This window comes from Macrobrachium rosenbergii, chromosome 8 (genome assembly GCF_040412425.1).
Source record: "Macrobrachium rosenbergii isolate ZJJX-2024 chromosome 8, ASM4041242v1, whole genome shotgun sequence".
Lineage (NCBI taxonomy): Eukaryota > Metazoa > Arthropoda > Malacostraca > Decapoda > Palaemonidae > Macrobrachium > Macrobrachium rosenbergii.
The window spans coordinates 49,297,278-49,321,534 of NC_089748.1; the positions used below are offsets into that span (position 1 = coordinate 49,297,278).

At 37.2% G+C, this 24,257-nt stretch overlaps 1 protein-coding gene and 1 long non-coding RNA gene across 2 annotated transcripts; one reads left to right on the plus strand and one right to left on the minus strand.

Moving 5' to 3' along the window:
* Positions 1–3,291: 3,291 nt before the first annotated feature.
* Positions 3,292–22,379, minus strand: Ppt2 (palmitoyl-protein thioesterase 2). The gene is made up of 7 exons (XM_067108187.1): positions 22,228–22,379; positions 18,387–18,501; positions 17,468–17,554; positions 15,205–15,309; positions 11,801–11,933; positions 4,163–4,303; positions 3,292–3,996 (listed from the first exon to the last, which is right to left on the minus strand). The coding sequence occupies exons 1-7, from the start codon at positions 22,375–22,377 to the stop codon at positions 3,798–3,800; spliced, it is 930 nt and encodes a 309-aa protein (XP_066964288.1). The 5' UTR covers positions 22,378–22,379; the 3' UTR covers positions 3,292–3,797.
* LOC136840839 (uncharacterized) lies at positions 5,481–10,282 on the plus strand. Its single transcript, XR_010853748.1, has 3 exons — positions 5,481–5,556; positions 7,023–8,297; positions 8,332–10,282. It is a non-coding gene; the product is annotated as an uncharacterized lncRNA (long non-coding RNA).
* Positions 22,380–24,257: the final 1,878 nt, after the last annotated feature.

Consider the following 24,257-nt stretch of genomic DNA (forward strand, 5'->3'; position numbering starts at 1 on the left):
AGATCCCTTGAGTTGCAGGTCGATGTTCTTGAACTTCTTAATGTCACAGCACATATGATCTGATGCACCTGAGTCCAGAAACCACTTTCCCACCGATGATTTTGACATGTAGGCATGTGCATCCACTTCGGCACATAGAAGTACCGCTTCTATTTCTTCAAATTCAGCTACAGAGGCCTTGGCATCCCCTTTCTTCGTCGTTCCTCCTTGAACTTCTTCCAGATTGGGCATTCCCTCGCCTTGTGTCCAGGCTCCTTACAGGTGTAACACTTCATTTTACTGTCACCAGAGGTGTCCTGCTTCTGAGGCTGCTGATTCTGCTTCTGCTTAGAATGCTGTTTAGCCGTTGCTTTCAATGCCACAGGTTCTTCTTTTCTTGATGTCACTCTGTTGTGCAATGATAGTCGCCTTTCTTCCATCACAAGTTTGCTCTTCACATTTCTTGATGTGAGCTTATCCAGATCACCCTCGAAGGATCTTACAAAGCATCATACTCCTTGAGTGGTAGCCCAAGTAGCAAGAAAGCAGCAAAGCAAGTGTCACTTATTGGAATGCCGCCCATTCTCACCTTCTGAATCAACTCATGCATCTTGGAAATGTAATCTGCCATTGGCATTGATGGCACTTTATCCAACCTAGCCATTTCCTTGAAAAACAACATGGTGTGAATAATCCCAAATTCACCATACATTTCCTGAGTGTGTCCCACACTTTCTTTGCAAATTTAAACTCACCAACATCGTAGAGAGTGGAGCTGTGCAGCGCCTCGATAATGACTCCCGAGCTCGGCAATTGACTCTGGCTTGTTCTTGGTTGAGCTCTGCCAAGGCCTCTTCTTCATTCTCATTATCGTGAATGTGATACCCAAACCCAGGGTCAATGGCATTCCAACAGTTCTTGTCAATCAGTCTTGCTTCGATCCTCTTCGACCACGGGTAATAGTTAGCCCCGTCACACTGTAGAAGAATCTTCTTGGAGGTCTCTTCCCTTTCTTCATAACCGGCCATCTTCTTACTTGTTGATGGAACAGTCTCCAAGGGAAGCTTAGGCTAGCACTTTCTTATATCTAGACGATATCACACTTTTCAATCAATCCCAATGTGTTCTGGGCCCATAACCTGTTGACCTTACTAATTTCTAGATCCTCTAGAATTAGTTTCACTTATTAACAGAGTTCCAGGAAGGGGCTGATTGAGACACTTGTGTTATCGTCGGTAGATTTTTATTTAGACTGAAATGAAGCGGGAACAGCGAACACACGGTTTGTTTACATGCAGGTGGCGCCATGACTGGCCAAAGAAAAAAACTAAATGCAAAAGACAAATCGACATAAGCAACGATTGCAATGCTACTAACACAACACGAACAATATAAATCATAATATGCTAACAATACTTACATAGCTATAGTTTCTACTTTACGCGGCAGCTCAAAATTCGAAATTCACGGTAATGTTCTTTTGTTTTGGGTGTAGGTATACTGCCCCGCCCTTTTTCGGGGAAGAGTAGGTACACTGTAGCTAAAGAGCTCAATTCGTTTCTGCCGGCTAATTACTGAACACCAGTTATTAGCAGCTCTTGATTCTTTTTCGCCGGACGGTAGGAAATCGTCTTTGGTGAAGTAGTATTTGCTTTTGGTAGCGCAGCTATTTAGTTTAGCTAGAATTTTGGATTATTTCTTCAATTGTAACTTGTCTAATTGGAATTTTTACCCATTATGTCTGACTCTAGTTGGTCTAGCATTAGGTATTGCAGCAAAGGCTGCAAAACTAGACTCACTTCTACAAAATATGACTCACGTACCATTTGTAGTACTTGCAGGGAACAAATTTGTTCTCTGGAATTGAATTGTGACGAGTGTAAGGACTGGGATAAGGGTAAATGGAAGAATTTACAGCCACACTTAGACAAATTGCCGCGTGACCAAATTAGAAAAGCTACAGCTAAGGCTTCCGCTAGTACAGGTCATTCTCCAGGAGTTGTTATTGATGTTATGCCTATCCCTTCAACACCTGTGACAGTTTTTTCTCCCATTTCCAGTCCTCCAGCTTTTCCTGTCATTCCATTATCTAGCTCTCATTCTGCTGAACCCAATGTCATTGCCAGCTTAGAAGCACAGGTAGATCAAAAATTTAATATCGTAGTAAATACTGTTTCCCAGATTGGTAATTCTCTGATGGTCTTGATGGACAAATTTAATAGTGTCGAGTGAAGTGTCAGTGGAGGGGGCGGCTGTTCGTCCCACCGATGCTCCTAGACCAAGGTCCCGTCTAAACTCCCTTTGCTCTCCTGGGAGGAAGCAAACTGGCAGTCCAAGTGAGGTTGGTGGGGTTTGCCCATGAGCAATCGTCGCCTCATCCAAGCCTGTTGTCTGCCAATCCCAGGCTGCGGAAGAACGCCATTGGAAAGGTGTTTGAATGGATGTATGTGCCCTTTCCTCAAGTGGCTCAGATTCTCCCACATCAAAGAAACGCAGTGGCCGTTTTGCGAAAGTTTCTAGGCCATTGAAAAGGCCAGGCGCTTCTTGAGATTCATATTCGCCCCCGTCTCATAAGCAAGCTGTAGAGAAAGAATGTAGCCCTCTCCCTTCTTGTAGTTTGTGGGTCGCCAGCAAGAGATTCTTGCTCCCATTCAGGTGCAAAAGTGCGTTCCGACCTCTAAAGAGCGTGTGCCAGTCCGTCTTTGCAGAGCCAAATGTCTAAATTTGCTTTCCATAGGTTTAATATTAACTGTGGTGGTGTGGCATTTTGAAATTCATGGAAATTGGGCTTAAGATATGTATACTTTAGATATTTTTTATTTGGCATTGATGACTTGTGTTATTTGGACAAATGGCAAAACAGGTCACTTAATCACTGTGTTTTTATTTTTCACATGTATTTGGAAAGTTTGAGAATCTTTGTCTCTTCTCATAAGAATGAATGCGTATTAAAGAATGTTATAGAGGAACAATGGAATGTGGTACTTAAGCCAGAAGTTCTACACTGTGGCCTGTTAAGTCTCTTATTGCCTATACAGTATAGGGGAACTAGAACCTTTTCCCAGTATTGAACAATCCAGACACTTGGTAGCTGAACAAGATGGCATATCTGTTTTGCAAATGGCTGTCTCTTGAGTTAAAATAAAAAACCTACATATTGAGCTGGTTGCATACTGCCTTTGGTTAAAGAAACAGTTGTCTGGAATTCAGTGGTTTGTCGTCATTGCAACTTCGGTATACATGAATGTTGTAAAGTTCAGTAAGGTTTTTATTATTTAAAAATATGCTTTAAGGTGAAGGATAGGATGTGTGAACAATTATGAAGTAGGTTTTATTTTAAACAGTACATAAATAACACTGCTAATGTAGGGAGATCACGTAATAAATAAAATGTTAAATATAATTTTTCATGGGTACAGCACATAAAACAGAAACAGGGATGAATTATTCACTACTGTTAAAAAAATAATCTAATTTTAAAAATGAATAACGGACACCTGTTCTGTTGACATCTGACAGTATATATTACATAATATCTAGTGATTAAATTAATACAAATATAATCTTCATATTCTCCAAAAAATGCAATTCTTACTGAGCATTAGGATATCTTTAGTTTTGCACAAATCAGAACACTATTACAGCTAACATGTGATTTACTAAAGACGCCAAGAGAACACATCGTAGGTAAAGTAATAAGATACTGTATGGTGTACTGAAAACAGCTACAAATGCCAAAAGATTTTCTTATCAAAAGCCCAAGTCTTTATGGCTCTGCTTATGCCCATTACAATTCGCTTTTGTCACTAAAGATAAATTCAGTCAAGCCATGGTAATATACATTTTTGAATCACAGTAACATTATGATGCCACAGAGTATGTACGACACCAGGAATTTCATAAATTGTCACCTTCCCAGCTTTATCCAAGGTACGCAAGCCAAAAGTGTCAGTTCGGTAATAATACTGGTCTCTCATTTCAGTTATGTTCTCATTTTCATCAAAGTAGGCAAAATGACTGTAAAATAAAAAAATGAAATATTTTTAAATTTATAATTCAGCATATGGGATTAATTGAATACTTTTATACATTGCAAAACAGTATGTGTTTTTATTATGCATTATGTGTACATAATAGTACTATAATTTGAAAGATATTTACAAAAGCAAAATAAAATGCTTACCTTGACTGCCAAGGTGTAATAACACCATCATCAGGTCCTCCTATGAGAACCAATCTTTCTAATTTCAGGAAATTTGTTCGGTAATCCTTTTTATAGGCATCGTCTACCTCATTGTTCAAATACGGTAGGTAGTTTGAGTACCTGAAAATATAATAATTTGTAGTTAATACCAAGGGTTCAGCAAGGAAAAGAGAAGAAAGTATAATGGAAGACCTGACATTGTTCAAAATGTGTTTATGCATACAACCATTACTTCATTTAAACCTGTAATGCCTGGTTCTTAAAATACAACCCAAATTCAGCATTCTGTGCTCATTGCTGTCTACATTGGGAAATTTTGAATGGAGGGAGGACATGCACCTATAGTAGAGCAATGGTTTGTATCTATAGATTGAAAAGAAGTTTTAAAAATGTTTTAACATTAAAATGAAGTAAAAATAATGCTATTTTAAAAATGTTTTAACATTAAAATGAAGTAAAAAATGCTACTGTACTCAACCCTTTCAGATTTATTTGGGGGGAGGGGGAAGGGTATTCCAACAATTTGTCTGTGGAAAATCACACCCTGACTGTTACATTTCCTTTTATTGCTTACTCAATATTAATTTTTCATGGTATAAAGTTGTTTAGGATGTCATTTTGAAGGTGATGTAAGTCAGTGACATGAAGTTAACCAAAAGTTTTCCTCTTGGTTGGGAATAAATGAGGTACCCTTTGATGTCACTGATTTCTGGGGTTAAAAAGAATTATCGTCATTGCATTAGGGACTCCACCATTTGTTACAGTTTCTGTTGTAATAACCCTTGTCTTTTCAGCTAGGCAACATTTTACATCCACCTGATTAAACCAGGTTATATTGTCTGCCAGACCGAGTTCAGTGTAGAAGGCTTTTTGTTCTTTGCAGATCCATATTTATCAAAGTAAGTCTTGATATAGTTTTGAGATAACTTTCACATTCTATCTAGATCAATTTGTCATTGTAGATCTATTCTTGGCTCTCCCTCTTTCTCTCTGCCAAACCATTAATCATAGCCAAATCAGTCTTGCTATAGTATTTCTTGAGGTTGTTAGCTCTCTCTGCAAATCCATTTGTCACAGAAATCTTGCTACAGTTTATTTCTCTTTACATTTATCATATTATGTCTTGTTACAGTCAACTTGGTATTCGTTTTCTCTCTACATATTCCTTTTATTATAATAATTCTTGATATAGTAGTTGCTAAATTTTTACACTGTTCAGATCCATTTATCCAATCACAGTGATTTGTTCTTACAAGTCCTTTAATTGTAATTAACCTTACTCCAGACACACTTGACAGTTAAGGAGAAAAGTCCCGATGAACATGCTCATCTCATGCTTCACAAGCTTGGAAGGTGACGAGTCCTCATTCAGTGTGAGTTCTTTGAAGTTTGTTGTGCAGCTGGGTTTCCCTGGATTATCAGTGCTATTTGTCATTGTTGCAAGGTGCCATTCATTTGTTTTCATTAACATATTTGCTAATTAATTTTGCCTGTGTGTTATGGTAAATATTTTGCGAGTTTATTGCTAGTTTTGTGCCTTTTGCCTTTGAGATGGCAACATTCTTATGTTGTTTCAGCAACATTCTTATGTTGTTTCAGTAACTTCATGAGTCGTGGGATTCTGTTAATTTCACTAGTTTTTTTTTCCTTGTAGCCTTATATCAATCCTCTTGCAAAGGCAGCTTATTCTTTAACTCCTGCTGTTTGTGTTGTTCTTTCCTATTCTGTTGAAGAGTCTTCTTTGCCCATTTAGGGCCATTCAGATATACTTCCAATGAACTGAATCTTTGTGGCCTCCCTCTTGTCTCTTGCTTTGTGTTTCTTCATAAGAGTCACTAAAATCTTTCCGTTTCATAAGAGGACATCTTACAACTTGATAGATCAAGGCCCATTAGGCTTAAGTTCTCTCCTTTCCTGATCTTTTAAAGTACTGTCCAGAGCTCTGCCTTCTGTAGAGCAGGCACTTGTTAAAAACTCTTTCTCAAGATTGTACATCAGTCATAGTCATCCTCATCCTCTTGTTATCCCTCATGCTTGGAGGCATACTTTTCAAGGAGTATTTGCTTTTATGCCTCATGTGCTTGGTTTTTTACTATTTGGGAATTGTCTTACTCCATTACTTACAAGAACTCCCATTATTTTGGATGCTTGATTATTGTTTCACTGACTGTAACTAGAGAGAGGGGTTTAAATTTTGCATCTCTTCCATGAGTCTACTTTATCATTCTCCCTCCTAACTTGTGATTCAGGCTGTGATGAACTTCCAGTGCTCCATCCCCTCTTTGCGAGATGAAGGTCAGTACAAAGGAATGATGCACTGTCTTCTGAGACAGTGGAGTGAGAACATGTAAAGGACTTTTTTTCTTCCATGATTAATAGGTTGATGCTACTGGGAACTGTTCACATGGAATAAGGCTAATTATGATTGCAGGGTTTAGAGAGAAATGAGAAACTACTTAAGTTTGGTGTTTTTTTTTTTTACTGTCCATATCCATTTCCACTATCTCTCTGTATGCCTTATATCATTGTGTGTCTTTTTCAGATTTAATAGTTTTTCAACAGATCCAATTGCACTAAACTCCCTTTTTAATTTAGTGTATTGTGTGTCGATTGAAATCTTATGGACTCATCATTGTTTACAGCTTGCTGAAATGTTGAACTGATCTTTAGCTAGCATAAGCTAGCACTATGCTCTTGCCAGGTTGTAATGATGGGCAAGTTTGTGTGAGTGTGTACTATTGCCTTTAAGTCGCTTCATCTGAGTTTGTTTAGTGACAGCCAGTGATAATCTCATGAATCCATTTTGCATTAGTTTAATAGCTTTTTTCTTCATTTTCAGCTTAGAATTTCTGCAGAGTTGAGATGGAAGGCTTCACTCTGGGTAGAAAGACCATTGGAACTTTTCCGTGAGAGATTTCCCGAGATACACCAGGTGGATCAAGAACTGACTCTTGTGATATGTTAGCTTTGAACCTACCATCACTTCTGTCGTACTTACAATGCAACGGATTCTTGATTTGGGAGTGACAACCCAATTCTTGCACACTGTTGTGCTAGTCTCCACTTCAGCATTTGATGATCTCTGGAACCAAGCGGAAATATGATTCCTTTGAATTTGCTAGTCAGTGTTCTGTATAGTGGGATCCTGTACATAATCAGCAGAGATAGCAGACATCTTCAGTCAAGTGAAAAAAGTAGACTTCTACAATCAGTGGAGACAGCAGACATCTGTAAAGCAGTTAAGGTGTACTTGCTGGCACACAATGTTGTAACTTTGTCTACCAGACACGGTTAATGGAACAGCACATGAACTAGATGACTGTTAATTATGGATTGGCATCGGTTGTTTATCTGGATGGACATGTTTGCTGCTTGTACCTGCACAGAATGAAAAAGTTGGCTTTTGGTATGCAGCTATGAATAGAACTATTGTGGTTGGCTGGAGCAAGTGAATGAGAAGGCAGAGATGTGGCAGAGAACAAGCATGAGCTGGGAGAAAACTTTATGCTTCCTAGATATCCTGTTGACTTCAGAAGGAATGGAAAAGAAGACAAGGTTCCTCGGCATCAGAGGTCATCCACATGCTCACATGCAAAACCTACTGTCAGCCAGTCAAAGAGGAACAGTCAATTTCACTTTATTGGAAGTTTTAAAACTCACCGATTTTATTTTGCGCAAAACTGGAAGTTGTAAATATCCACCAATATTCCTCACTGCTGCAGTTTGATACTTGTGATGTTACCATACTTGTCTGCACCGGTCAGTGTGAGAGGCTCCTACATCAAAAGCTTTGATGCTGATTGGCTTTGTGTACAAAAAGGCCATCTGGTTTCTCCATTCAACATAACTACAGTTCTTGTCCTGTTGAAAAATCACATATGTGATGAAACCTTTGTAAATCTGCAAACCCTCACATATCTGCTGGTTACCTTGGCACCAAATCCAGGATCAAAGGGAAAAGTCCATGCATATAAACTATGACTTACTACTCAAGAAGAAAGTAAATTTTACTTTTTGCAATACTGTCAGGTTAAAAATCTCTCACAGTATCCTGCTCTGCTGCAGCCTGACCCCTGCATCACCCATCCTTGTACTTAGTAAACGAAGAGTGAAGGTTTTAAAATGAAAGGGGTAAACGAAGAGTGAAGGTTTTAAAATGAAAGGGGTTGAGGATCAGTCTTATCTTTAATGAGACTGTCTGCTTTCTCCAACCAGTATAAAAGCATACTCCTTCCCCTGTTAATCACAGCAGTGACAAATTGGTGTTACCTTGTAAACCATCACAAAAATGTACAGGCACACACACACGGCATCCTTGAATAAAGCACCGTCTGCTGAAAGCTTCACTTCTGGTGGTAGTGGTGGTAGTAAGGCTTTAACCAAGAGAGAATTCCTCTAAGAATTCATAATTCCTGATCAGGCGGCTTCTGTTGCTAGTACTGCAGCTGTTGGTAGAAATGGCATATCCATGAAGGAATTTTGCAGGCAAAATACTGGGAGCTGTTGCTAGCACAGCAGTCAGTTGCACAGTTCGGTGTGAAACTTCCCTTGTGCAGAAAAATGAATTTATTGGTAATCTTGCTAGAATAATGTTCCATTGAGCTTGAATATGGTGGAAAATCCAGAGAGAATTGCAGCAGTGGCATAAGCTTAGTATAATGGGAATACCTGCTGACAGCACAGCTTCTGGTTGAGCTAAAGACTGTTGCTGTAGCATTTCTACCAACAGCTGCAATGCTTAGTAACAGGAACCACCAGATCCAGAATTTTCAGTTCTTTGAGGAATTCTCTCTTGGTTAAAACTATACTACCACCAGAAGTGAAGCTTTCAACTTAAGGTGCTTTATTAAAGGGTGCTATATTTGTGTGCCTGTATATTTTTGTGATGGTTTGCAAGGTTAACATGGATTTAGTTGTCACTGCTGTGGTTCTTAACGGGGCAAAGGGTATGCTATACTGGTTGGAGAAAGCAGACAGTCTCATTAAAGATGAGACTGGTCCACATCTTTTCATTTTAGGACCATCACTCTTAGGCTAATCTATGCACTACAAGGATGGCTGATGCAGAAGGGACAGGTTGCAGCAGAGCAGGATACTAGTGAAATTTTCAGCCTCTGACAGTACCACAACCAGCAAAATATACCTTCTTCTTGACTAGTAAATCATGGTTTATGTATGAAGACTTCCCTTTGATCCTGGATTTGGGCTCAACCTTATCCATCTTCAAATATCAGATGATATGTCAGTGAAGACCATGTTACTATTCATGGCATAACCTTCTAGGATTACAAGATACTTCACAGTGAGAGAAGCCACTGCAATATGAAAATCCTCAAATAGAAATGTTAAAGTTAGGAAAGTCACAGAAATGTTGAAGACTTAACAAGGATGAAAGGCAAGACCTGAAAGGGAGTGTTTAGTAGGAAATTTCTGCTGTTTTAAATCAATTCCAGTAGAAAAAAATTTGATATAAAAATCAATTTCAGTTGAAAAAAAATTTTATATAGACAATTCCAGCAGGTAAATGATGTAACATTGTCTGCCATACTGGAAAAAATTTTGAGAGGGCTTTGGTGAACAGGAAGATGTTGGAAAGAAGGACTGAAGAGTCTAAAGTTGGGAGATGCTGAATCAGAAATCTGGCAGGATTCTGACTGGCCATCAGCTGATGGCAAGCTATTAACCAAAATAGGAGTCGAGGACCAGTGTTCCTGATGGGAAGATGGAATACAGGATGCCAGAGATGTTTGGCTTGATAGTTCTAATATTGTACAAGATCTAAAAAAAGTACATATCTTCAGGCAGGAGAAGAAAGACATATTTCTAGCAGGCATAGGATGAGGACAACCTTTAAAAGTCAACAAAGATGCCTTCATCTGCACCAGAAAGTTATTACAGAGGTATCAATTTGCTTAGTGAAGAAAGCTGAAACAAAAAAAAAGATCCCAGGTCGCATAAGGAGACTACAAAGTCTTATGCTCTTGTTTGGTTCTTACTTCTATGAAAATCTTACAAATATAAAAGACCACTTCTTACTAGGTAAAGTTTGCATGGTTAAAATAATCAAGAAACAAGGTAATAAAATTTTCTAACTTGAAATTTTTAGTTTCAATTTGAAAGAACAAAATCCTGAAGACTTGCCTAACTATGAGAGCTGATATATACATTAAAATGTGGATTTGAGGACAGTGCAAAGGTAGAGTGGCATATTTTGCGTACAATTTTCTGACTTGAAATTTTTTAGTTTCAATCTGAAAGAACAAAATCCTGAAGACTTGCCTTACTATGAGAGCTGATATATACATTAAAATGTGGATTTGAGGACAGTGCAAAGACAGAGTGGTATATTTTGGGTACAGATATATTGGCCAGCAAGGAACTTCAAAATTGCTAAATAAGGAAAATATGGTGAAATGAGCTGTCTCAAAATTCTCTACTTGTTTATTATTCAGCTTTTCACAGGCAAATTATGCTAGAGTATTAAAAATGAATTGGGAAAATATACACAAAACCATATGAAATATCTTGTCAACTTAGATTAGCAAATATGGAAATAAACCATTAAAAATTGTTCATAACAAACTCTAGTTCTGATATTTGGCACTAAAAGTAGTGCTTGCTCTTGCTGCCTTGGAAACTAAACAGATACATTCAGAAGCAAAGATAACTAACCACGAGGGGGACTAATAAAGCAATTACCAAAAACCTTTATCTAAGTACAAACTACCTCAAAAATGCCTTGAATAAAGCAAACAAAACCATTCATAAACAGCTGACTTCAACCCAAAGTGATCTCGCTGCCCTGGTAATATCCAGAAAGACCCCAAGGACAAAGCCATCCTGACTAAACTAGGATCCCTGAAAGTCTCTCCAAAATTGGACATTCAGCATGAAGATACTGAATGAGGATGAAAAACTGAGGCCAGCTATATATTTAGCACAGTACAGTGCTAAGAAATGTAATGTTTATCTGTAGGTATGACTTAACTGCCTCTGGAAGACCTGTTGAACCAAATGTTCATTCTCTTACCTACAGGGAATGAGAGACCACATAAGTGCATGCTTTAACCTACAGGAAGTGAGACCCCCCCCTTTTTTTTTAACCGAGGTTGCAGTTTCTAAGGTTTTCAGCAGATTCATAAAAGGCAAAGCAAATGGCTTGTGAAGACTACCCTTTATTTCATACCTACTTATGGCTGGATATGTTAAGGATTCTTCAGCTGCACATGCCATATTTGCCACTTATGATATCTTGAAGGTAGGCTAATATACAGATTTAGCTTTTATATTTTGTTAATTGAAGTTCAGAATATCTTCACAACTTTGGTTCTACTCTCCAGTTGCTTTTAGACAGGGTGCAGCAGGAAAAAAAAATGTATTTTTCTGCAATGGTGGGTTGTTTACAATCTATGGTACACATATTAAACAAAAACCTTTCAGAATAAGTACTCGGATCTAAATGCTTTGTACTTGAGGATCATTGACTACAGTATAACGGGATCATTGACTACAACAAAAGTTAACTGAATTAAAACATAAATAAAATTTGCTTTAACTTTTTTTTTTACTATATCACAACAAAATACCAAGTAGAGGATTAATAGATGGTATACTTACTTATAATACAATTCTTGATGATGAGGATCATTCCAGTAGTTAGCAACAGATACGGACTGACCCATCTTTGAGTAAAACAATTCATACGCTGTTTCCTTAATGTACTGTGGAAAGATGAGCCTAAGAAATTCATCTGTTGAAAAAAAAGTAGTTGAGGTTACATTTTAGTGTAAAGGGTAATATAGTACCGAAAAAAAAATCATCATTTGTTGAGAAACCTGACATTCTAAAACTAATCTTTTATTTAAAATCTGTTTTTGCAAAACAACTAGATATGATAGGAGCAAAATTTACTCCTAATCCTTTAAACAGATTAACCAGACTGCTCCACTTCTCAGGCCAAACTTGGATGATATGCAAAAAGGGTGAACAATACATGTTTAAGAATACAGTATATAAATATTTTTGACATATATGTCTATTACTGAACCTTGTCATGTGGTAGATAAACAAGGTACAAAATACTGCAAAAATTTGTCAATCCTTAGCGCACTCCACTAGCATTTTTCTAACCCTCCACTAATGTACTTATCTATTTTACCCAATCTGTGCTTTCAGAATACTAGCAACATAACTGTAAAGCTATTTTCTATGCATGTATTGTGCAAAAATGATATTCCCATGTTTATACTCCTAGGCTTTTAGAGTTGTCATACTACAGGGACACCAACAGTGGTTACTAGACTGAAAAAGGTAAGGTGGGTCCATGTTGCGCTGCACATTATCCTGCCGTCATGTAAATCCAGTTTGTGTATGTTAGAAAATATAATTAAACTGTTTGTATACTATTACAGTCAATCGCTGTTTCAACAATACAAAATATGTAGTTTTTTATTATGTTCCCACAGGAATACAGTTATGCTTTACAAACTCTATAACAAACTAAAGGGAGACATTACAGCACAGACATGATAATGCAATCATAGATATAATCATCATTTACTGCAAACACTTCAAATTTGTGCACAAACAGTCTTGCTTTGTGACCCATGAAAGACACAAATACGCTAAGAAGGACGACATAATGATAGGATCCTCATCTGTTGTACTTTTTGTTAAATCATATACTGTAAAAGCATAGTTCAGGAACACTTTCTTACACATGCCAGAACCCGCCACCTACACCAGGCATAGCGACGTCACCATTTCAGAGCCAAGGACCAAGCAAAGATCATCTCTTTGCAGAATGGGGATGTAGTGTTCTCCACTAAACTTGTGGAAGGAGCCCAAAGTGAAATTCTTTTCCTTGATGTCCTTATCACCTATTCCTAGATGGACACATGGATGGCAACCAAAATTTACACAAAAGCTATGAGCTTAAGTATTTGATTCACTCAACAGAGCAAATACTTTGATAGTTACAAGCACACTGCCATCAGTACCTGCATCAGGTGTATGATTACTCACTGCTGCTCCCAGGAAAATAACCTTGACTGACCAGCTCAAGTTCTAATTAATAATTAATTATGTCATCAATACAAAAATCAGGAAAGCCCTTAATGGATGGCATACCTAGTGGTCTCTCCTTTCCCATTAGGATACCTTTAAAAAGCTCACATGAACTCTTCCAATACTGAGAAGGTTGCATTAAGCTTATGTACTACAAGAATAAATATATATTGAGCCTTGTACTGGAAAATAACTGCATTTCCCTCGAAGAACATACTGTACCCAAGTTTGTCATTTCTAGTACCCTGGTGCCTCATTCAGCATGGCTATGATGGGCTAACCCATGCGGATATGATGCAGTGTTCAAGAGGGTGCCATTAGGAGGCACTACATGGATACTCACTGCAGTTTTCCAGCTAAGCAGAGGCCCATTCAAGCTATCAAGGACACCGAAATTGCACTGATAGCTGACACCTAACGGATCTTAAATGTCATCCAGGAAATGTTTCCTGAGTAATACCACCAGGATCCCTTGAGCAACCACACCTACTAAGATTGAAAGTCTGGACACTTTGCATGAGAAGTGCTCCAAAAGAACCATACCCCAGAAAATTAATGACAGTCTACGTTAGAGGCAGGCAAGCAAGCAACGGTCAATTACCAGTGAGAAAGAAGCTTACCTTACTGTGAACACTTTTCCTTTGGGCAACAACAAATAAATACACCCTTAGCCTAATCAAGAGACTGCATCAGTGCAACCTCTACATCAATAAAGTGGTTTGAGGCCAGCAGGCATAGGTCAATCCACCACTGAGAACTGACTTCGACTTCACTATGAATACTGTACTTGTAGGCAGAACCACAAGCATACCCTAAGCTTGTCAGTAATCCATTGTATTCCATACATCCTTTGTGATCATTTCCTTTTGTTTCAGGATGACACATTACATCTTCGTCAAGCTCCCTTAGTAATCTTAGTTATTCTATTTTCGCATTGGTAAAATAAAAAGTGTTCGTATACTCCACTAGCATCTTCACAAGAAGGAAATCACTTTTCACTGGTTTTATTTCCCCCCTCCTTATTCTTCTTTGCCTGCCTTGCCTTTTTACAGTATTCTGCACACTCCTGGACCAATTTATACCAGTTATAATTATATGGGACCTGCTTCAAAATCTGAGTGATTTATTTCCCAACAAAAAAAGGGTGACAAAGAAGGTAAAGTATGAAATCCTCTGATGCGGCCATTATTGTTAATGAAACAAGAGTTAACAGATGGAATTTTTCTAACATATATTTATGCACAACACTGTCAAATAGTCTTTTATATTTGAAAATATACTTAAATAAAAACTGAATACAGTACAGTAGTGTACAGTATAGCAATTCCTTTGTTTCATTAAAATTATATCTTGTTAGATGTGTAAGTCTCTTACATATTAAAAGGACGACAGATTTCCTATGAATAAAAGAGCAGTTACATAAAAACAAAAATCTGTATTTATAATAAAATTTTCGTATCAAAGTACAAAAGAAAACATTGGTAACAAGTGCAACGTAATTCATAAATGAAGGTAAATGAATCTTCCAAATATTAAAATTGAGCCAAAGAATGAGAGAAAATGTAGCATTAAATGATGGAAACTGATAGCACATACTTTTCATTTCTTAAAGAACAAGAAGATCAGTGAGAGTGTGTTGCACATATTTTATGAGCACTGATATGTAGTATGGAAGTTGTCTGTGTACCCCTTGTATAACAAAAACTATAGTTTTAAAAAAGAAAGTGTAAGTTTAACTTTTAAGGTTTAAACTTATAGGAAAACTATTTAGGGTTGAAGGAAATGTACCCACAATCTGTCAGCTTCAACAGGGGATACAAATACATAAACACTGCACAGTAGTGGGGTCACCCAATTTTCACCGAATTTAGTAGTTTGACTGTGGTAATACTTTTTTAATGAACGCAGTACTGAAATCCTTTCCTAGGTCATATGAATTCCTAAATAATGCTCACCTCCATACTGGCCAGCTTGCGGAGAAGAAAGAGAGATGAATCTTGTAATATTATGGTCCATAGATTCTATTATACCTCTGCTCAGAATTCCTCCTTGAGAATATCCTGGTAATGAAAAAGAAAGCAATTGTTACTTAGCAGTATAAGTGACACAAATAGTAATATAGGCTACTAAGAACATATGTAAATTGAATGTAATCTACAGTACATGAAATCAGAGCAAAACCAAGATTTAATTTATGCATGTGCATGAATGGCAGTTCTTCATACAAATGATCTATGTACAATAGTTAATTAAAACTTGCATTCTTCTACCATCTGTTTGTTGCAGATTACTGTCCCACTAAAACAGCCATCACAGCAGTCCTTCAACTCAATATTTTTCAAGTAAAGCTATGAAGGACTCAAGAAACCAACAAAGAAAGGCAGTATCTTTAAATGTTAGCTCCTAAGTCGGATCCAGTTTAAAGTTACCTTTTAATATTATAAACTAGTAAAAAATACACACTCCAGCATTATTGCCATGAATTTATACTGACAAATAACAAAGCAATCAAGTAGATTCTAAACTTGGTTGAGATTCGTTTCATTTGATTTTGAGTCGTAAAAATTAAATTTCAATTTTAAATTTAAGCACATGCAGAATATATTTATCATCACATCTACTATCTATAATCTTTTGGCAAAAGACATAAATTTTCCATAATTATACAACTGGAAATGGTTCAAAGTTACTTATCCCACTTGCTGTCATTACAAATGGGTCTTCACCTCCTCTCACTAAGCCCAACTAAAAGGGGGAAAAATATGTTCTCATTTGTTAGTTCAGATTACAGAAAGGTTACTGCTGGTTTCCTAGATTTAGCATAATTTCTCCAATGAGAGAAAAATTCAGTTTACCGTTACCCAACAGAAAACACTGGTGTACAGGAGGGCTTTTAGCTTTTGCAAAACAGCCTCTTTTACTCAGGATGTGAAGAGAGCAAACACTACATTCTAATATTATTCTAAATATTTGTCTACACAGCCATTGATAGTCCTTGATGGCCAATTAAAAGGTGCTTAAGAACAAAGCTTGGTTAACTCACAAAGTTTGACAACTGCAACAATGGTCAAGGGATAATTCTATCATCATTGTCCCAGTAAGAAATGGTCTGCACCTCCAACTGTAACCCTAAGAACTGAATCTATCACCATGAAGCAGGCTGAACCCAATAATAAGACATTTGCAGTAGGAATGGGAATTTCCATAAAGTCTCTCTTAAGATCTTGAGGCAACATAGTTACATAGTCCTGAATACCAATTTGTTAAGGTAACGGGATAAGGCGTGAATACATCTGTCCCAATTTTTTATGATGATAATGATGTGACAGGCAACTTCATGTCCTTTATATGATAGGCTTGAAAAACAGAAAACAAAAGGAGAAAATATGGGGGTTTCTGGAGCTTGGGAGTAAAAAAGACAGTGACAAGGAACAAATGAGGCAGTGTAAACACTATTGCTCATCTCTATATTTAATGTAGGATATAGTGGTCTGCTAGGTGTGAAAAGATTGGAGAACAATCCTCTCCAGCTGAAGGGAATAATGGTCCATAGTTCTGCAGAAGGAAGCTATAAAGGTTACTTTGCAAAGAAGAGAAAGCAAACACCCTGAATATATGATCAGTATTCACAATATTCACAATCAGGAACAGACAAGCCAATTTAAATCTTGAAATCTAGATATGACAGAGAGACTTCCTATAACAAATAAAATATTCAATTTTTTATGGACAAAATTTTTTCATATGCAAACTCATTACCTAAGGTAGCCTAATCTGCACTCAACAGCAATTTCAGATGCTGCAGAAGTAGTCTCCCTTTCCATCTACCAGAGTGTGATCTGGGTTCCTGAGCACCCCTGAACAAAAATTTAAAAACTAACACCAGCACTAAGTGGAGCGAATTATTGATATCCACAATGAAAACTTTGAATAGTTAATGAAAAAATATCAATGAAAGGAATAATAGAAAACCAAAATTTCCATGGAAAGGATTACAGTCTGTGTACTTGGCACCAGACATGCAGATTAATTCAACCAGCCACCAGAGGTGCTGTGGACCTTGGGTACATCCCCTACCAGGTGGAACTGTAGGGGCTTTCCTTTTCTTCTGAGGTATGTCTGGAGGATTGTCTGGATGCACAGCAAGTCTAAATTTAAGTAATAGGTTTGTGATGAAGCAAAGCTCATGCTACAATAGTAATTACAGATACAACTAACCATGTTGAACAACAAAACATGCTCCTGCTGCTCCTTTGGTAACCAAGCCTCCTTGGCCCTCTTCTATTGCCAGTAAAAGTGACAGTTCTTGAAATAGGACCACTGCTCATTCTACTAGAACCTAAACACACACCCGTGGTACTTGAACAATCTCATCCCCTTCAAAAAACACAAAACAAAAAGAAACAAACCATGAGGTTCACCGTTGGGAAGGAATTAAAGGTGTGTAATCATTACAGTACCATGTAAAATTGATACACAAACTCATTATAATCTAAAGGTATGGATGATATTATCTAGCATGGTCAACAAACAGAACAAAGGAACTGAAATACTCATAAAAACAGCTTTTATATATAATGTCAAAATTAAATGAAAGGATGAAGAATACTGTCAATTATTTCAAGATCACTTTTGTCATAAACATAAGATGTAAAAAATGTAATGAGTCCACATTCTAGCCAGATGCATGTCTGCTAAATAAATTACCAACTAAACATAATTTCAGTGGAGGAAGTGGTGCGTCACCTGACCTTTGGGGTTACCTAATCCTAAACTTAGCAGCCTATGCTGGGGTTCAAGAAGACAAGCTGATGCAATATGTTAGGACTTGCAATTGAAAGGGAACTCTTTGACTGTACATTTTTAATATCTAAAGAGGGGTACAATGGTTATCCTACGTAAAGAAACTCAGTTCCATGGTAAGGTAATCTAAATGATGAAGTTGTCAAAATCTGCCATAGCTGTATCATATGTAAAGAGACATTCACTTCCAAGGTAAGGCAATCTAAATGCTGAAGTGGTCAAAATCAGCTACAGCTACAAGTCAGCAGCAAAGCATTAATCTGTAGATGAGTTATAAATGGGATTTTCTTATACTGGCCTACCTATAAATAATGCATTTCAAACACTTTGTAACTCTGCATGATGGGTGTTATCTTCGCATAAAAAGCCTTTACTTGATACCACAGTGGGGCTAGACTTTTCCATCCATGTAGCATGTCAATGACATGAACTTCTGTTCCAGGGTGCTCCTGAAAGTAACATTTTACTATTTAGTCAACAGAAAACAGAACAGCACAATCATGTCATCCGACCATCAGAATTTATATGAACTCACCTATGAAGTTCATTATGCAGATACCAGTTATAAAAAGACAAAAGCATACAGTATTGGTGGGTTGGTTTATCTAATATACACAAATGTTGACACTACATATTATTGTATAATGTGGAATGGTTTGTAATAAGGATATCCTGGCCCTATAAAAAATTACACATCTTGCAATTCATGCAACTTAGCCAAAGGTTCCACAGTATCAAAAATATTACTAACTAGGCAAAAGTATTTTGCATTCTGACAAATGACTGCTCAACAACTGCCAGTTCATCTCTGCTGTAATGTATTTCACAATGTTGAAACTGTCTCATTTGTAATTTCATATGAACAAATTATCCTACTCCTCTGGTGAGAGTCACTTCACCCATACCTTGCACTTGAAGAACATGGCAGAACTGAAGGGACCTGACTGTGTCTCGCCTTACTATTATTTCAGGTCATTTGCAAATTCCCTGTGAGTTTTACACAGAAGAACTATCCTTGAAAATGATTACACTATCAGATAAGTGAGACCCACACTTCTTTGGTGCAAGAATTAGCCCTGTGCTTTCTCTGATCTAGTCCTGGTGTCGTCAGTGAGGCAGGCCATGTCAATTAAGAATCCAATACCAAGACGTCAGGCAATCCATACAAAAGAAGTCATGCAGTATAAAGAGAAGGAACCTTCAAGTGGGCATGGTTAAGTTCTTTTGGGGTAAACTGGCCATTCTCAGCATCCTGACTACTCAAGGCAAAACAGTGGACATAAACCATGTCCAAACATTTTGATACCCACTGAATATCCTCAAGATATTCCAGGTACAAGTGATGTTTGTCCAACATCACTCAGTGGCTGCTGTACTGGTTGAACTTCCATCAATAGTTTGGGGACCCCACTCATTATAATAATCTACTGGTCAAAGTTACGTGATAATTGAATGTGGCATAATGGGTTATGGCAATGTAACATTATCTTAACATGTGTACATCTGTATCACACATAGAAAGATAGGAGTTTCTTCAACATTTTCCTGTTTGGATTAAATTCAAAGACGTAAGTGTATAAAAAAGCAGTGAGGAAACGAAGAAGCTGAAAGGTCTCTGTGGCTTTACATTAAAAGTGATTATTATTATAATCTAACCAAACCACCAAATCAAAATCAGCATTTGCTTGAAAGATCTGTGCTTAATAGGAGAAAATTGTTACTATAAATGTCCTGAACCAAGTCTAGAAAACAAACCTGTCCAGAGATGACTTCTTCAACACCCTCACCAGCACCAACAGGGATTGGCATTGTTCTCAGTCTTCTGAATTAAAACTTCTCAAAAGTCCTCATGCAGGATGAAAGTTATGCAGGAAAGCATGCAGTATTCTCTTGATGAAAAAGATGGTCCAGAGTCTCTAACAATGGTCATCTATGGAGAGTTCAAGAGAGGAAACTCTTGAGAATCCCATTCCATGGGAGCTCAACCCCCCAAGAAGTTCAAGACTCAACAGAGAGAAGGAGCACAGATAAAGTGCTGATACCAACGTAAGTCCCTTTACAACAAGTCTTATGAGATAATCAGTAGACAGGTGAAAGAAGACGACCAACTTTCAGGTTATTGAAATCCCTTTGAGAATTTGAAAAATTGATGAAAATCCCAGCAACAAAACTAAAAACTGTTTAACAAGGCATGAGGCATAACCAGTATAGACTAGGAAGACACTTGTCATGGGAGGTACTGCTGGAGAGATTTCTCTAATGTCTCAACCCTAAAAAGTAGTTCACTCAAGGACCATCCAAAACTGAGGCTATAAAGAGAAGACCTCATCCCCTCCAAGACCAAGGGCTAGAAAGCCAAGAGAAGGGCTCTTTATCTTCAAGGGCAACATTTATATGCATTTAGCCAACCAATACACTTAATACTATCCATTCCATGTATGTTCATCCTTTTGAACATTATGTTCCAGATGTAATTACTAGAATTCTATGGATATGGCTACAGCATAGTAAGCTTCATATCACTAGCTTAGCCCATCTCTAAATCTTCAAGTTGTTTAGGTCTACACACATCAAAGGAAAATTATGCTCCAAGAATACATGAATATAGTTTCCACTTTGTCAAGTTAATCACACTAATAGTATATCTGATTTTGTAATTCTGTCAATTAGGGGAAGGTGTTGGAAAGATTTTCTCAATTCTTCTTGCTTAAACATAAATGCCCATCTTGGTTTACATGATGACAAACAAATGAGACTTCAGTACTACCTTCTTTGCTGCACATACATAGAAGGAATAAACAACATTATGCTTGAAGATGTGTCCATGTGAAAGCACCTTAAGACCTCTGATAACTAACTTGCCGAAGCATTTGAAGACATTAACACGTTAAAAAATGAAATACAGAGTAGAGGAGTGTTAATAAACTAAACAACCTAAGTAAGCCTAGTCTAGTCAAACCGCCAGACACAGATCGACAGCACAGCTGAGCTTAGCCAAGAATTTGCCAAGCAGAGGTTAGCTTAGGCTTTGTTGGTCATGTTTCTATACAGGTCTAGCCTATGGAATATCCTAGGGTAGGTGAGCACCTGCCTTTCTGGGGTTGGCACATGCCTTGGCTACCTTGGCTGTCATAAAAAAAAGAGTTTGGGGTTAATGTACCTTCAAGTAAAGTTGAATGTTGACAACCAGTAAAGAGTAACTGTGTTGCTAAATAAATTCAAAATGTCACGAAATATAAACAATTAGTAAGGACAACAGTTCAATGACAATTAGGAACATCAATGTATACACTGAAAACGTGGGTTTTAATGGTGTTGGTGGAGTTATAGCCATCATTACATGCCACAAAATAATTACCTTGTTAAACTTTCAAATGAAATACCTGCTATATAAAAGAAGTAGATTTTATAACATCATACAAATTTATTATGAATGAGTCTAGCTATACCCATGAACCAAGGTGATAAGAATTCTGTTCATATTTCATGTGGAAAACAGGTGCTTACATCATTTTCATTTCATGAATGGCAGTGTGTGTGTTCTATTGTAACTGATTGTTGCAGTTTATTTTATAAATGGCACGCTATGTTCTACAATAATTACTAGTTACAGTTACATAAACTCATATACAATTAGCAAGCTTACATAACATAGCCTACCATGCTAAAATAATGAATAGGCCACCTGGGCCCACTTGGAAACAGCTTTAGCAAAACCATAAAAACTACAATGTGATTTTGCATGATAATTGTGCACACATTATTCTGCTATGCATGAAGTCATGTTGAATGAGTTCACCCTCCCTACAGGTTGGGGTACAGCACCCTAGCTTAGGTTAGGTCACGACACATCCCTGTCGAAATGTCTTTGCTCTGCTTGTAAACAGGCCACGACCTGTGGAAAAAAGGCCTAATACGCGCAGATCTTTTGCACTTTTATCAAGGAAATAAAGCAACTGCAATATATGTACGACTCTACGGCCATCTCATATAGAAATGTACAACCGATTCATTGGCTATCCTCTGCTTCAACAACAACCTAGGATAGGCTAGACTAATGAAAAAACCCTATGAGTAAATTACGATGCCAAAGAAATTGAGACTTCGTGTTTTTTTGCTGGAAGTAAACTAAATTATCAATTTAGCCTATTTAAGTGTCGTAAACTTATTCTCACCTGTCGAATCATATCCGCTAAGAAATTCAAACTAAACCTCAGGTCCCAGACACCATGAATAATAACCACCGGCTTATATGCAGCACAAGAATATATCATCAGGACACACAGCAAAAGTACTCGTTTCCGCTTCATGCTTCCTTCGGCCATTAATGCGAGATTTTAATCCCAACGATACAGTAAGTAGTGTAGATGTTTAAATTGCTGTGTTGAGTTGCATTTGCTTTTGATTGAGGTCCTGTTCCTGTGGACGAAGTGTTGGACTTGTAACGGCACATCCTGATTGCTGAGAAATAAGATCGGAGTTCTCTTTGTGTCTTTTCTTTTCCTTCTCGATGACTTGATACTTTATTTTTAAGCCAGATTGACCAATTACAAAATATCTCGTTCTTAAGTCTTGCAAAATTCTATATATTACGTCCTCAGATATATGAATTTGTGCTTCAGAGAGACGTTTGAAGTATCCAGAAAAACCACAATTCTTGTTGCTTCTCATATCTATATTCTACAACACAACATTCCTGTCTTCTCTTTGCTTGCTTTTTAATTCTGGGCCTTATTGTCAAAATTCTCGTTTTTTTTCTACACAGTTTCATTTACACAATGCCTTGATCCCTTGACTAACGTTCTGTACTCTTTCACTCATCTCCATAGCTCTTTAACACCAATCACACCTCAAGCTTTTCATCTCCCAGACATCTAACTGCAACTAATCTTTACTTCAGTTTTACTATAAAACTTCATTTATACTTCTGTCTCCGTAAGTACCATTCTGTCCAGCTTTCTTCCATCATATAAACGGTCTGCCCTACATTTCTTCTCTACTGTACCACATCCAAACACATTGCACCTCAAGACTCTTTATTTTAGAATGTGTAGACGTTTACAGGGTACAGCGCTACAGTCCCCATGTCCTCGTCCATCTGATAATTTCCATATACCATTCTTTGGGGGGACAAATAGCAGTGAAAAAGCTACATGGTGAATTATATCATCAGTATACTCTCGAACTATCGTATGATTAACTCACTGATTAAGCGTTATCTGCCGTCACAAATACCAGGGTCGCCGATGAGGTAAAATACCTTGCGAGAGAGGAAGCTATTTCAGGAAAACGAACAAAGATTGCTAATATTCCTTTCCTCTCGCTGTCGTACAGGCTAAGAAAGCTCCTTTCCTTCTTTCCCGGAATTCCAGAACAGCGGCTTTGATATGACTAGTTGATTTGTCGGCTTAGATGAACAGTGAAAAAGAAAAAATTTCTTGGTGTAATGAAGGATATAACAAAAGGGAAATACAAACATACAAAGGAAATGTGTTTTTCATTCTCTTCCGTAATTTAAAAGCCTGTAGCCTTGGGTTCGTCACTAGCAATGGGGATAGATTAATCGACCTTGGAGACTATATAATATTTCATCATCTCTTTTAATTTAAGTCTGATTAGATATCGCGAAGAGTATGAACCAATTCGATATCCAAAGGGAATTATAACCGATGAGTGCGTCTGCCCCGGCCAGGGTTCAAACAAGGGTCTGGTTATCTTGATAGCCTAGGTCGACTGTGTATCGTTGTTGCTAAATCAAAGTTCAAGGTTCGAATCTATCTTTAGAGGAATATAAGTCTATTCCCAAAATTATAAATGAATACTATATTAAATAAATAAACTCATAATTTTAATATCATATATATATATATATAACATATATATATATATATAATAATATACTATATATATATATATATATATATATATATCTCTATATATATATAAAAACACAAATTACACAAACAGACCAGTAAGCTATATAAATATAATAAAAAAGGGTTATGGTAGGTACTATCCAATACTCTAAAAGTTTTTTTTTTTGTCTATATTCTTTGTCACTGACACTTATGCCTAATACTAAGGAAACAAATGGTATAAATAAGAAATATTCTTACACTGTCTGGCGTCTGCTAATCTTGTTTACGTGACCCTTTCGCGGCTTAAACACCTCACCCATCAGTACTCGGCTATATTACATGCTTTT

Excerpts from the sequence above, each read along its gene's own strand:
- Ppt2 (XM_067108187.1), bottom strand. The coding sequence starts at position 22,377 with ATGGCCGAAGGAAGCATGAAGCGGAAACGAGTACTTTTGCTGTGTGTC. Across the intron at positions 11,934-15,204 it reads GCAAGCTGGCCAGTATGGAG|ATGAATTTCTTAGGCTCATC; the intron begins GTGAGCATTATT and ends TTTTTTCAACAG. Across the intron at positions 3,997-4,162 it reads ATTACACCTTGGCAGTCAAG|TCATTTTGCCTACTTTGATG; the intron begins GTAAGCATTTTA and ends TTTATTTTACAG.